Raw genomic sequence first — 16,256 nt, 5'->3', positions numbered from 1 at the left:
ATCCCTTCTTCATTCATCCTTTCTGCGAGCCTATCCACCCCTCATGTTGAACACAAAGCTGGACATAAATGTCTTATTTAGCTTTGATTTTTAGATAAAAGGCCTTTGTTTCATTTCTACTTTGCTTTTTTTTTTTTACATTCAAAAGAAGTATGGAGCTCTGTGACAAAAGGTAAAACTGTCAGAAACTATTAACAGTGTTTGAGAGGCCCTTACAAAATAAAATGTCAATCCCCTTTATGCCAGTGTAAACCAATTCACATGAGCACAGAGGGACATTCTTCTCTGATGTTGAAGTGTGTTGATGAACACCAAGGACTGGAATAATTCTTCATGTGAGTCCATGTGGAGAGAAGAGGTTGTGTTTGATGTGTGGTTGAGTCAGCTCAGTTCAGAAACAGGCGAATGATACCCTTTTTTTCTGCTCCTCTCTGTACCTCCACCCACTCATAGCTCTCAGACATGATATGGGGGTCTTAAAATATCCCACCCACATGAATAATTCATTAACACAAAACCATTCTTCAATTCCTACTTATCTCAAACGTCTTCATTCCTTTTTTTTTTTTTAGGTGTCCTTATCTTCAATCTTTTTTTAGAACACTCCGTCTTTCTGCAGGTGTGTTGCTTGTTTTTGATCTTGCAGGTTCAAATTTGGTTGAAAGATTTTCTACCTGCATTCCTTACTAAAGGCTCAAACAAAAAATGCACTTATACAGTACACACAGATAAGATCTTATTGTGATACCTCTCAGTGTACTGATCAAGTATGCATCAGAGGTTGGTTACTTAATGGACTGTGTGACTTGAGAACTGTAGCAGTCAATGGTTAATTAGCTTTGGTAATTGTACCTCAAATTTAAGGGTTCATTTAGTCCCTCCATCTGGCGCCTGTTAAAGCACAGAACCCATGAGACTAATCCTCTTTATATGGAATAAACATTACAGCAACTTTTAATGGATCACAGACTAGAGATTAACACAAAATATCATTAACAAGTCTGTGTTTTATTATCCTGATCAGAATCAGAATAATCATATTAGAGATTGAAAAGAAAAGCATTGCTAATCACAAAAACTTAAAAGCAAGTTAAACAGACTTGTACAAAATCTTCCTGGTACCCTTTCTTTTACCCCTCACCCACTTTCTTTGGCCTATTCTTGTGTCTCTGAAACCAGTGTGTGCAGTAACAGCTGTGTAGGGGCGATATGAAAAACACAGAAGTGTGAGTGAGAGAAAGAAGAGCAGGAGGTCAGGCCTGCTGTAACACGCAGTTAAGACAGCACTACTCATGAATATGGAAACACAAACAGACAGAATTATGCACACTTGTTTGGAAACTGCAAAGCTGACAGTGAGATTCATACTGTAGAGTATGTTGGATCATTTAATAAGATCATGACTTGGAGAATTTGAAGATGGCACATTCAAACTGCAAGATGGAGCAAATTCATTTAAGTGTATGGCAAATTTCGATTTTTGATTTTAAAAATGTACTGTAGCCTAAAATATGCAAGAAAAGCATGAAATAAATAAAGACAATTTGGTTAATCCTTTATTCATGTTTCAATTTAGAATTTTGGTTTGTTACAAAAACCATCCATGGCACTGGAGTCTAGATATGCATGTTGGTCTATTGGGAAAACTTGGAGGTCAATTACTCAGTATGCTACAGGGCAATTTTGTTCTGCAAAGTGTAGACTATATTGCATGTACTCTTTAAGATATGATTCATGTAATGAAACATTTTTAATGACTTTGTTACTGGGAATTGTACATTCTTACCTTAAAGTCCAAAATTATGCAGAAGTGTTAATATTTCATGACAAATTGTTGGGGATTGGTTAGTGTGCGCAAGAGTTAAGTACCTCCATAGGCCTGTAGAGGGCAGCCTATCCATACAGAAGACTTCAATGTGACCCTGAACTGATCCATGCTCAGTCAGTCAGGAGGAGGCAGACAGAGGCAGCTCCTCCCCTGCCTGAGGTTTCAGGGGTCTTCCAGGGGTCAGCTAGTGGTCTCATCTGTGCCAGACACATCCGTTTAAACAGTGATGAGAGGATTTTAATATAATGACAGCAAGCAAGGCAGTAAGTCAATCTCATTAAAGCAGGGGGAGTTTACCGTCATGACATGCATGGCCAATGTGCAATGCAATATGGTAACTTCTGGATATCACTAGATAACATTGTGGTGCAGGTGCAATTGTCCATGGTTGAATAACTTAGTTCAATGCAGGACTCAAAAGCATTAAATTAAGCGTCTTATTTGTTTTCAAATCCACTTTAAAGCACTCACAAGCACCTTTTTTCATGTTCTCTGATTCCCGAAAATAATTTTCTTAGGCCATAACCAATGTAAGCAATGCCGAACAAAACTGAAAGTCTAATTTTGTTCGATTAAAATCAAGTATTGACTGCCTAACTGGTGTGACATATAAAATTCAGTTTATGGATTGTGTGAGTATTTCTCTATATGTTGAAAAAAAAAAAGATGCAGAAAGAAGTTTGTTACTCCAGAAGGAGTTGTGAAAAATATGATACAGTGGTGCCACTTGGGTCTGTGTTGGCTGGGTCTGTCGGCAACAATAACAACAAAGAACACACACACACAATCCCGGGGGAAACATTTCAAAGATGCAGTGAGACCTCTGTAATCCGCTGCTGTTTTCTAGGGGGTGGAAACTTGTAGCTATTGCAGGCAGGTAGCCTATACAACACTCAATGTTTTGTTTCTCACCAAAATGTGGGTGCTTCAGTTATATAATGGGAGACTATAGACTTAAGATTTGGCCAGGAAGTACAATTGTGATTTAAATGGTTTATTTATAGACATTAAATATAATTCAGTTTCTGACCGCAGCTTTTGTTTTGATATTTTGTAACTTTCTGTCATTAGTTCAATAATCCTGTGAAGAACACCTTAAGTAAAATTGTATTAAATGTCTCCTTTCTGCAATGCCAGTAAAACACAGATCGCATAGAGCTACTGTAAATCACACTGCTGGGGCCTCATGTGAACTCAAGTTGGACTTTGAATGAATTTTTGCGCACTTTGAATATTGAACAGTGCCTGTGTTTTTAAAATCTTAAATTGTTGTTTTATTGTTGTGTCACAGCTCCCGCACTTTCTTTTTTATTGAAAACAATACGTGGTTAATCTATACTGTCACTTCATTGAAACTGTTCTTATGACATGTGCTGCTGACCTCTTGGCCAGGTCACCCTTGTGAAAGAGATCCTTATCTCAATGGGTTCTTTATCTGGTTAAATAAAGGTTAAATAAAAAAATAAATCAAACTTGTGATATAGAAGATATTAACTAAGTACATTACTTCATAATATATTAAAATATATCATATAATAAAATGACCTTGTTCCCACAAGTTATTATAGAACAAGATATTAACTTGTGCGCACCTGATTTTTTTTAGTGTGTGACTTTCGGGGCTCAAAATTTGGTATTCTTTAGGTGGCAATGTCTCTGAACAGAAAATTGCAGCGGAAAAAAAAAATACAGGACATGTCAGCAATGGATTCAAAAATCATGGGTGATCCTTTAATTTAGTGTTTTATGCTGCTAAAAAAAAAACAGGAAAATACCCTTGGGTCAGATTATGGATTTCACAAAACCAAGTTTTTATGACTGATGATGGTCAAGAGAGCATAAGGCAGGGGGTTAGGAAACAACCTTTTTTTAATCAGCTTAGTCTCTCACTCTCACACAAACTCTCTCTCTCTCTCCCTCTCTCCTCTCTCCTCTCTCTCTCGCTCTCCTCCCCTCGAGATAGAGAGGCAAATACAGCTTTGGTTGGAGGACTAAGAAAAACAGGGATTTTGCAAGCGGGGAATTGGCCAAATTAAACGTAACCATGCTGTTGTTATATCACTCTCACATCTGGCCTCAGGGTGATTGGCGGGGGCACCTCCGCCATGCCTGCTGTCGGTGCGGTCAACCAGGGGGTGACAGGACGGGCGAGGTGGTCTGCCGATCCAGTGCGCACTAACCATGCCTCCGGCACGGCCCGGAGCACCGAACTTTCACCAAGAAAGCCGGGGAGTGAGCAGGATCGACGCTGTGTTTCAGGTAGGCCACTTTCTTCTCCGGTAACAGTCTGATGCAACAAGTGCTACATCGTCTCTGTTTTTTACCACACAGTTACGCACTGGACGAGCAAAGAAATCTTCCATACTTTTTTAAATAGCAATTGATTGACTCAGTTGATAATCCTAATTTTATTGTGACTGCAGACCAAACATTGGCATTGACTCCACCTGCTTGTGTTTACTTCTGGACTGTAAGTGTAATGCCCTGCTTATTGCTCCCTATCTCGATGTTTTGAAAGACGATTTTTTTTTAATGCAGCACCTCCCACTTGACTTAAAACAGGCATGCCCCAACAGTTCTAATGTTACATGAGTTCATCGTGTGATCTATTTTAAATTTTGAGCAACAAAGTGGCTTTTCCACCCGACACAGACATGTTGTGAAGAAAGTAGGAGGAGGTTTGTCTTTAAGATGTAAGAAATTGGACCCTTGAAGTAAACTGCTCTACGAATAACCCGAGAACAGCACTTTTGCCCTTTTGTCAATTTCCTTTCTGCGCCTTTTCATGTTCAAAATCTCGTTAAACACATCCCATACTTTTTGACTTAATGTAGCCCATTGAACCCTAAATATGGAAAGACTGTCATCTCCATGTGTATCCTGTTTAATCAAACTTCAAATTGATACTAATCTGCATTCAGCAAACTGTCTGAACAGAGATTCCTTCATCCTTCAAGCAACACATTTTCATCTGAAGCTGTCAATCTCCCCTGCAACTCCATCCTCCATCTACCTGTCATGGCACACACACACACACACACACACACACACACACACACACACACACACACACACACACACACACACACACACACACACACACACACACACACACACTATCATTGACTGATAGTCCCATCTAATTCCACCTGTGGTTACATTTTCAAGCACTGGTATGAATCAGATTTGTTACACTCCTTTAAAGGGGAGATTAAATTTACAATAGAAGGTTAAAAAGACATACAAACAAGAGACAACATACATGAGGACTTCAACTATACTCAGTCTGTTCATGATGTTCATGTTTTAAGCTGTAACTAAGACGACAACAACAGAAAAGTCTTTAGGGGCCAAAAGTGAATTATTTTGTCAGCAGATGTTTTGATTGAGTCAATGGGTATTATAGCATCTGTATGATATATCTGGATGTCGTTCACTTGCATTACTTGTTTTGATGCTACTTAAGATTAGCGATATGTAAAAGAGAGCTGGACCAGATGGCCAGATACTTTCCCTGTCTGTATCCGGCACAATAAAAGGCTTCTAAAAAAACTGTCATAAAATTCCTGTAAATGATACAGGCGTAATCCCCACTTCAGAGGAAGAATGGCAAGGTTATGACCGGAGGGGGGGGGGGGGGGGGGGGGGGGGGATGGGGGGTTATCCAGAGTTGAGGGTGTCTCTTTCATTGTTTCTGAGGTTAATATAACAAGAACATTTTCTCTCTTTTTGAGCAACCTGCCTTCTTTTTGCAGAGATAATAACAATTCATAATATAACTTTAATATGACACAATATGATCTTGACATTTTCTGTTTCTACAGTGATGGTATTTTTTACATTTTTGTGGCAGTCTCATTCTTCTCACTTGGTTTTAAGTGAACAGAGCAACGTTGTAAAAATATTATGTCACCATAATGGATTAAGTAACATTTGAATCAGTGTCTGATGACAGCTGCTGAGGTGTTTAGTCAGAGTTATAAAATGTCATCAAACCCCTCCACCCTGATGAATCCTTGAAGACATTATGAAAGAATATGAGTGTTGATAACTTTGTTTTGAATATTCAGTGTTAAAGTATATGCTTCTCATATGCGTTTCTTTCAGTGGATTGCAGCATAAATCTGGCCAAGCAGGTATGAAGATGAAGACTGTGGAAATTTTAATCATTTAGCTTCTGATTATGTTCTTCTGGTTCATGAGGTGCATTGGGAAAATGTTTAAATTGCAAGTGAGTGGCACATAAACAACAATAAAATGGCCCAAAATCTTGTTAATCGGTTGCGGTGTCCATCTAGCTGACTAAATGACAGTGGCCAGTACTTGCTGGCAAAAAAACATCTAAGTCTAAAGTGAAGTTTAAAGCAGGCCTACAGTGTATGTGCCATTTATAGATTCTCTGCAGGAAGTTTTTGATTCATTAGGAAGTGATTTTGGCTGTACTCTGCCTGGCTTCCCTTCCTGCCCTATATGTGTTTGTGTGTCTGTGTGTGTGTGTGTGTGTGTGTGTGTGTGTGTGTGTGTGTGTGTGTGACTTGTCAAAAGGCCAAGTGAGGATTGTGGCCCCAGCTGCTGTGCACTGGGACTTGGCCTGGAGCCAGCAGACACACCCATGTCAGCATCAGCAGCTTACATCTTATGAATGCACCATAGCAGAGATGGCACATGGACAATAAACTGCCTCCAAATTCATATTCTGTAGGGAAGTGTTGTGTGGGAAAAAAAATTATATTTCAATGTTAAGAAATGTCTTTTCAGCTCTCATGGCATGAGGGTAATATGATGAGCAATATTTTCTGTATTACTGAATTGGTGATGTTTAACATATTGCAGTCAGCGGGAGCTTGGCTGTGTATGATTACCAATCTACAGTTCCTCTTGAGATTTAAGTTCAGTTGTAACACAGCAGGGCACACAATATACGATGACTTACTTTCATCACTTGGTCTTTACGCCACACTCATGTCAATTTAGCATTAAATAAGTTATTACCTTTTGAATGATAATGCTTCAATAAGAATCTATGCATGTATTTTTTGTAGTGGTAGGATGTACTAATTGTGTATTTATTCCTCATTTGAGATATAAGTCAGTTCATCACTGTTTGTTGTATGCACATGTTGGATGGACTTCTTTGACCGTACTTGGACAAAAGTCTATCTTAGGTCTACTTCAGGCCTACTTTCTGACCTCCATCAGTCATATGAGCACAGGGACTTATAATCCTCGATCCCAGGATCTTTTCTGGCTGTCTGTTCCAAAAGTCACAATGAACTTGGGAAAAAGGCATTTAAGTTTGCTTCTCCCTTTTACTTGGAGTGAGTTACAAAAAGAGCTGAAACTTAATGAGCAGGTCTTGTTGGATGCTTTTAAGAGGATGTTAAATGACTTGGAGGCAGACACATAACACTTGACTTTTAGTTCATACCTTGGTTTACACATTTTTCACTTGTGCTGTTTGTATGTCCCAATGTTTGTGTTTCATTTGCTCACCTTTGTCCTTGGAGGACCCACCCCACATGGACAAACACACACATGTGCTCACAAACATCCAATGAGTGCAACACACTAAATATCACTGATGCTCCATTTTGATACTATATTTAGCTCCATTAATGAGCAGCAGCGTTTGGCTTTGGTTATGTGAACTGCATTACCAAATGGACATTTGTAATTCATCTTTGAGTAAGTGATTTAAAAGCTCCAGAGAGAGAGAGAGGGTTATGATATTCTAAAAATCTGTTGTTAGGATAATAGATGCTTCTTAATTAAAAATATTCTCTCAATGGCCATCTGCACTATACTGTCTGGTAGTGGAGCTTTTTATTTAACAGAATTATTTATGTTGTGTGTGCACAGCAGATTTGTCAGTGTTTTTTTTCATACACTATAACAACGTGCACTGTTGATGTATTTGTGATTATTTTAATGTATGATTTTCCCATAAATACTGAACATATGGAATAACCCTTGTCTTGTATGACTATATTCATAGCATGGGAGCATTCAGCTTTGGTAATCTAAGGTCAGTGGAAACTGTGTGTTAAATAAAAGCAGACCAAATTTAAAATAAATTCATTGTACTTCAGCATATGAAATTGCAAATATTCAATTTTACACGATTTAAAGGCTTTTGCTTGTGAAAAAAGGCCATCATCAATGACTGTCTTATTTAAAAAAACTTGCCAGTTAATTTTCTTAACTTTCTGTCTGATACATTAAAGAAACACATCTCTGGCAGACTTTCCCCCGTGTGTCTGCGTGTGTGTATTTGTGTGATGTGTGTGGGGGTTTGTAACTTTTTGTGTTTGTGTGCCTATCTGTGATGGCTCACTAGTATCAGTGTTGATCTGACAGAAGAGATCCCTCAGCTTATAGCACTGAGCTCCCCAGCCTGTATTAATCTGCTTAATAGGGTCAAAACTCTCGTCCAAAAATACCAGCTCTCCCAACCAATGCCCTCACACAGCCAGAAACCCCACACCACGTCAGGACAGGAGCAAAACAAAGGGTACAACCCACAAGGTCAGCCATACAGGGTTCACTGAAAAATCAACATGAGAATGCGGCCTGTAATGAAAAGTTAACAGTAATGTTTGGACACTTGTGTGTGCGTGTGCGTGTGTGCGAGCGTGCGCATGAGAGCGTGAGAGCTCGTTTAGCAGATTCTCAGGATTTGCTCAGCTGCAAACATCTGTCAAAGATTTATTCGTGTGATAATATTATTTTGGAATTGGGGTTTCAGTTTGTGATGAAGACAGTGAAAGTCTCATAGGGTGAAATAAGGTGAGGCTGTTTTTTTCAAGCAGTTTGCATGCACATTTAAAACACAAGCTTCAGAGGTAGTTACAAAAAAAATGCACATTTTAACTGCTTTGTTTATTCAGCATGTAGTGTATCATAGTATTAGTACAATACAATATAATAATATATAACTTAATATTATTCAGTATCAAAATCTTGAAATGTACAAAATTCTGAAAACAATGCATGGAGGAAGAAGAGTCACTTTCAAACCATTTTGATCCGTCCAGATGACTACTAGAATCTTATCAACAGATATGACCAAAGCAGGCAAACTAAGGTTAAAATGTGCAATATTTGCCAAGATCACCAGCAAGGAAAAGACCCCTTGAAGCCTCCGGTACAAGTACAATTACAGACACACACATGAAGACAAACGTACTTAAAACTTGAGCTGACGGTTTTGCAGACATGATGTTGGTAATAAACTGTTTTTGTCTCTTAAAAAAAAGCTTTTGACCTTTTAAAAAAATCAACTAAGAACATAATATGTCATTTTTGAAAGGAGTGAGGCAGAAATGTGACATAATGCAATCAGGTTGAGAGAGAGTGTGTGTATTTGTGTGTGTTTGCATAGAAAAGCAGACATAAATAAGTCGTCACATTATTCAGTAATAATTTATTATGTTAGTTGGAAAGGGATGCAATTCATCTCCTGTGACTTTAATATATTTATTTTATTTATCATAGGTTTATATTTTCTTTTTGAAACTGTGCATGATGCATGTTGAGCCACTCACATGGGTGTTACAGGAGTTTATATACAATCATAACCTAATTCTTAATCAAACCAGATAAATGTTGGTAAATATAAAAAACTGTTTGAATTTTAAGGTAAATATTGGACATCGTGTCCTTAGGATTACATTGGACATTCACATGCACATCTTGTTGACCGGTTAGCAAGGGATTGGCTTGTGGTTAAGCTCGATCTGCCTGAACATCTGTTCATGTTTACACACATGTGGTAAAGTCAGAGCGGTTAGCCCACTAAAGTGTACAGTTTCTCAGAACAGCATCCAAGACCATATTTCTCATGTGGATTACTATATAGTCTGACCACACTTTTTTTTCTTCTAGAACCACTTATACCACTGCTTGACTGTATTTCTGTGCATTAGAGCATGAAATGCACTGGGAGTTGTTCTCTCATGGGTTTCTCCCCCTGTGTATAAATAGCATAGTGAGAACAGTCAGAGCACCATGGAGTGGCGTGGGCCCCAAATGACACCTCTGTTTAAGGCTGTTCTAACACGAGTCAAGGTCACCATGTCACCATAGAAGCATTTTGTCTTCAGTGAAAGGGAACTCTTCCATACATAAGGACATGTATTAGAGTTTGTGGTTTACTTTTAATGTAGAATATTATACACTTATAGGTTTAATGTGTTACCTATATTTATTCATAATTCCCTTTTTTATCGTTCTTCTGAGTTGTAGCTTGCAAGCCCTCAGTCCCGTCGTTACACACAAATAAATTCATTTTCATACAAGACTAAAGCTCCCCCTTTAATAATGTTGTTTTTAATAAAATGCAAATAGGTTGAATGCGTGAATAAAATACCCAAATGTCAACAAAAATACATTTGACTTGTTTTTGATTCATTTCAAAATCTTCATCAATATCATTGCAAAGAAAATAATTTATGTTTTAATGTTCATCATTGTATCTTAGCCACTGCACAATAGAATATTTTGGCATGGGTACTTTTGCGACCCTTGCATAGGTTTATATCAAGACTAAAATGAATGAATGAATGTCATCCCGACATTTTTAAATGACAATGCAAGAAATTAAACAAGTCCTCTATTTCCAGAAGTGGTGGATGAATTATTACATTAATGATTGTACATGACAGGTCCTCGTAATGACATTCATCAGAGTAAGAAGCTTAATGAAAACCTTGTAACATTGTGTGTGCACTTTAACATGTTTGAACCTCAAGACATTCAAAGGACATAAAACACAAGTGACTTTTCTAATAATTATACAAGTAATAAAGGGGAAAAAAGACATGCAGATTAAACAGCGATGGCATGAGTATCCTGACTAGTTGTCTGCACATGCTCCAGTTCTATAAGAGTTAGGAGGCAGCTTCCTTACATGCCTGCGAGTACAAGTATGTTTTACAGCGTGTGGACGGAGAGGTATGATCGAGTGGGTCTGAGTGCTGCTCTGTGGAGCTCTGCAGTAGGCAAGTATCATTGGCCCCTATAGATATTCACTTTCTCTGTTTTTTCCTGCTTTAGTGATGGAAGATAACAGACAGAGGTTTTTTTAAAAAAATGCATGTTCTCATGGTATGCAGCATAGATGGAGGTTTTAAGTAAAAGAATAAAATGGAGATCTGCTCTGAAAGTGGAAGTTGTAAGTTCTGATTCCTCTTAACCAAGGCACTCTTTTATCCTTCATTCTTCCCGTTCATGTTGACTGCGTTAATGGACTTGTTGACTATCATTTATTTATTGTGATACTGTAAATAAGTGTGATATAGATACCGCTTGTGAGTGTGTCTGTGTGTGTGTGCGTATGTGAGGGAGTCAAGCCTGGCGAGATCAGTGGCTCTTATCACAGAGTTCCAGTCTAGAGGGCTTTAAGCACATCACACAGGTCACTGATATAGGCGGCTTAGCGGCACACACAGACACAAACACTCAAACAAATACACGTCCATGCATACACAAAATATTAATGAAGCAATATCCCCATTTTTTCCCCTGCTGACCCTCTTTGTTTTTTTGTTTTTGTGGCCTGTTTGAACGCTTGTTTGCATGTGTTAGTGTGTGTGCACGTGGCCTTTGCACCCAGCTCTAGTTTCCACTCCAGCATAGGGTTACCCCTTGTAGTCTATGATAGATTAGGCGTTCTGATGCCATTTGAGGACCTAGCAAAAGCAATGGCTTTGGCAGAACTTGGGACAGAATCTTTTTCTCCTCCTGCTTGTGCTTTTTACAGCACGTGATACACACTTTTTCTGTAGACTTCCTGCTAAGGAAGGTAAGGTGTGTGCTGCTTGTGTGATTCTCCGTCTTTGTGCTTGTCTCATGCGCTTCTCTAGTGCTCGTTTACACCGAAGTTAGTGTTTCATCCACCTTGAATAGAGAGAATCCAGGGAGCAGATTTTTTAACTGCAGCATTTGATGAGCAATACCTTACCAGGAGCCCACATTTCAAAAGTTATTCAGTCAAATTTCACTTTCCTTTAAGAGACAGCAGAAACCTTTGCCTGACCTTATAAAACCTCCGCACATCTCGGCCTCTATACTGTAATCAAAGGTTAAGAACTGAATCAGAGCAATCTTCTTGATGTGTTTTGGGAACCATTTGTCAATTTGGAGAGTAAGCCATCCGTCTTTCCGATACTCTTAGTCACAGACATTAAGGGTAAGCAGTTATTTTGGTTGAATTAGGCAAAATGTAATATTGATGGCAAATTGAATTATTGGAAAAACGTTAAGAATCAGGCATGCAGAGCAGTATCAATGTATCAAAATTCTAAGTATTGATTTAAGAGCATATCTTGTATAAGAGTGTAGCTCCATATCCTGAACAAAGTTCTGGTCGCAGAATAATTGAATCACTTTGGTCATGTGGCTTCATAAAGGGTTTGATTCAATTGAAATGCATCTCCTGTCTGCTTTTTATCAAGTGTGTCACAGTCCTATTTACGACAACTTCTCATTGGACATCTTTACTAGTTTTAATCTAGCATTCAGTCTGCACAGTCAAACACACTTTTGTTTCTTTTGCCCCTGATTTTGCCTCTGATTTTTTTCTAATCTTGAGAAAACACCCTTCCTGACTGCTCTGTCATCAGCCTGTCTTTCCATCCGCCCACCTTTCAACTCCTATTCTCTCTCATAGTCACTTTTCTTCTCTTGCGATTTGTCCTCAGCCCACCCAATGAATCCACCCACATCTGTCTTCCCAACTATTTTTTGTATCATCCTCCTTATTCATTCAGTCGGCCCTCCTCTCTTTCTTTCTTTCTTTCTTTCTTTCTTTCTTTCTCTCTCTCTCTCTCTCTCTCTCTCTCTCTTCTCTCTCTTCTCAGCAGGATTGTTATCACTGGAATTAGGTTTAGGTGGTGACTCATGTCTGGAGTTTTTAATTAAACATCTGTAGGCCTCAGATCTCTGTAACAAGCAAACACATGTAAATTGCACACATCCACAAGTAGACTGAGAGCAGTTAGAGGTGGCACTTTTTATTTAGCACGGAGCAGGCACAGAGTTGGTAAAATGATGAGTCCTGGTGTCTGGAGGAGGCTAGGCCAATCCTATCACTGTACAGCAAGTTAATTATGCACTAATGTATGCACAGACCCAGTTACCCTGCATTCACCTGGGGTCATTTAAGGCTGTGTATCTTGATTCCCCATTCTTCTGGCGACCAGCTGTTGAAGAAAGTAAAAAAGGGGAAGATACAGAAATAAGGGAAAAAAATAAGAGGAAGAGGGTGAGGCAGCCAGAATATAAAAAGAAAGAATGGATTAGACTGGAGCAGGCTCAACTTCTGTGGCAAGAAAAACAAAACTCCATGCTACTTCTTTATACTCTGTTTTTGTGGAGGGTAATGAGGGTGATGAGTCATGTAATAGTGAAAAAGGCAAACATAAAACAACTGATTAACTTAGTAAATTGGTTGTAAGTGTAGCTAGCAGAGGATTTAATTATTCAAAAAGTTTTAATAAAACAATCTGCATACACAGAATTTTCTTACAGAACAGTAAACTAATCACTTTCTCAAATGGGAAGGTTTCTAAGAAATCAAGGAGTAAAAAAAAAACATGTGAAATCCATCGTCATACTCTTGTTTCATCATTACAATAAGTACAATTCAAACCCTAAACTGTTGACACCAACACACTGACTCTGTACGTTCTGTCTCTTCAGGTGTTGGAGGGAATAAGGGAAAAAAGGAGGCTTTCTCTGTCCCGGCCACTGTAACATCTGCTGCTGTTCTCCTCTGCTGATTCTGGTGACTGAGCTGCCCATCAGTCTAAGCAACTGTCCATCAAACTAACTGTGTGTTAGTGATTGTTTTATCCTGGGGTTCCAGGCTTTGCACTGGCTGAGCCGCAGCCATGGAGGTGGCCCTGGTAGACTTTGAGAGCCTGGGTGATCTTGACGGCAGCCTCGAGGATGAGGTAGACACCTATGCTGATGAGACCACCGCTCTCACAGTGGACATTCCTCAGGGGCTAAACAGCCCCGGCAGTAACTACCTCCTTCGAGTCCCTCAGCTTTCTTCTCCACCCTCCCACCACAGCCCAGTTCCCTCCCATATGTGGGAATCCACCTCGTCTTCGCCCATTCCACAGACACAGACACTAAGAGTACTGAAGTCTCCAACCATGCCAACTCCAAACAGACAGGGGCGTAGTAGCTGTGCCAGTATGATCTCCAACTGGAAATTGCTGCTAAACAGTGATGGAACCAAAGAAAGTGAGACCATTTTCAGCCGACTTGCCAAGGAGTGCTGCGAGGATCTGTTTGTAGATAAAAGGGGGCTGGATGATGGAGACCAAAAAGTCATCATCAACATTGCTGGTCTTCGTTTTGAGACCCAGCTCAAAACATTGGACCAGTTTCCTGATACCCTGCTAGGAGATCCTCTAAAGAGGATGGACTACTTTGATCCAATGAGGAACGAGTACTTCTTTGATCGTAACCGACCCAGCTTTGACGGGATCTTGTATTACTATCAATCTGGCGGTAAGGTTAGACGTCCAGCTAACGTTCCCCTGGATGTGTTTGCAGATGAAATACTGTTCTATCAGCTTGGAAGCGAGGCTATGGAGCAGTTCAGAGAAGATGAAGGATTCATAAAGGACGTTGAGATCCCTCTACCTGATAATGATGTGTACAGGCAATTCTGGCTACTGTTTGAGTACCCAGAGAGCTCAAACGCAGCCCGAGGTGTAGCACTTGTGTCCGTTTTTGTCATTGTTATATCCATCATTATTTTCTGCATGGAAACCCTACCAGAATTTAGAGATGACAGTGACCCAATTGTGCCCACAGCAGTATTGCCTTTCAACCAGTCCAGACTTTACACTTCCGTGGCACCATCTAGTGCAGAGCCCACAACTTTCTCCGACCCCTTCTTCATCATCGAGTCTGCGTGCATCGCGTGGTTCTTCTTTGAGCTGTGTGTGAGATTTTGGGTCTGTCCTAGCAAAAGCGACTTTTTCCACAACCTCATGAACATCATTGACATTATATCCATCATCCCTTACTTTGTAACTGTAGTCACAGAATTGGTCACGACGCCACAGGAGAACTCGGGACAGAACATGTCTTTGGCTATTCTGCGAATCATTCGCCTGGTGAGGGTGTTTCGTATCTTCAAACTCTCACGTCACTCCAAGGGGCTGCAGATCTTGGGACAGACTCTGAAGGCCAGTATGCGTGAGCTTGGTTTGCTTATCTTCTTCCTCTTCATCGGAGTCATCCTCTTTTCCAGTGCTATCTACTTCGCTGAGGTAGATGAGCCAAACACACAGTTTGTTAGCATACCTGATGGCTTCTGGTGGGCTGTGGTAACCATGACCACAGTTGGCTATGGGGATATGTGTCCTATCACAATGGGGGGTAAAATGGTGGGCACTTTGTGTGCCATTGCAGGCGTGCTTACCATTGCTTTGCCTGTTCCTGTCATTGTCTCCAACTTTAACTACTTCTACCACAGAGAGACAGAAGCAGAGGATAAGCTACCTCTGGCTGATGCAGTAGAGCAAGCCATGAAGGCTGAGGCCCGTAGCACACAGGGAAGCAACACCTCGCTTAATAAAGCTAATGGCATCTGACAAATTGACAAAGGGAAATAACTGTGGAAGGGGACAATATGGCACAAGAGACTTTGATACAAGGCAGGAAACACATTCTGTCGAGAAGAGTTTGCGGGAAATGAAATCTTTCGATTTCCCTCATGATAATGGAATCTATGACGTGTTTGTACCAAGTGAAACAAAAGTTAGAATAAGAATATGCAGAATGAACTGTACTAACCTTTCATGTGTCTATTATGAATTTGACACTTGATAACAGACAAACAGAATAATTTATTTAATGAATGTCCAAGACACATTTCACTTTGTTTTAGTATGTATGTTTGAATGATGTATGACAATGACTATTTATCCTATTCACAACATTGTGCACACCACTTTCCTTTTTGACGTTTTTGGTAATAAGCTCTATTAACACAATTTTCACACTGTTTCTTTCAAGGCCATGAAGGTTTAGACAAGTCAAATGTAATGAACGGTTAAAAAAGAGTTAAATGTCAACAATATTTAAAAGATTGTTACTGGAAACTGCACTGGGGATATGCTACTTTGTAACTCAGCTTGTAGGAATGACCTTTCAAACAACTTGTGTGCATTTCCCACCCAATTAATTTTCTTACAAACACACAAGAAGGGACATTTAAAACTAGACTTTTCTGTTATCTTAAAAACTGGATCTTTTTTTGTTGAGGTTCTGAGTCAAATCTGTGCCGCCTGCTTTTAGGACTGTAGCCTCTGTACATGAGGCATGCAATATAACTGCAGGGCAATACAGCGCCCCTGTGAAACAGCTTTAAGAAAAACATTTCAGGCGTCCCAATGCCACTGCT

General features: G+C 39.6%; 1 protein-coding gene across 1 annotated transcript; it reads left to right on the top strand.

Annotated features, from left to right (window-relative positions):
- The first annotated feature begins 3,781 nt into the window (after positions 1-3,781).
- Positions 3,782-16,095, top strand: kcna10a (potassium voltage-gated channel, shaker-related subfamily, member 10a). The gene is made up of 2 exons (XM_061056674.1): positions 3,782-4,087; positions 13,529-16,095. The coding sequence occupies exon 2, from the start codon at positions 13,720-13,722 to the stop codon at positions 15,442-15,444; it is 1,725 nt and encodes a 574-aa protein (XP_060912657.1). The 5' UTR covers positions 3,782-4,087; positions 13,529-13,719; the 3' UTR covers positions 15,445-16,095.
- The last annotated feature ends 161 nt before the right edge of the window (positions 16,096-16,256 follow it).

The sequence above is a fragment of the Labrus mixtus genome, chromosome 15 (assembly GCF_963584025.1).
Source record: "Labrus mixtus chromosome 15, fLabMix1.1, whole genome shotgun sequence".
In the NCBI taxonomy this organism is placed as follows: Eukaryota; Metazoa; Chordata; class Actinopteri; order Labriformes; family Labridae; genus Labrus; species Labrus mixtus.
The sequence above is the reverse complement of the archived record's forward strand: the minus strand, read 5'-3'. Positions and strand labels throughout refer to the sequence as shown.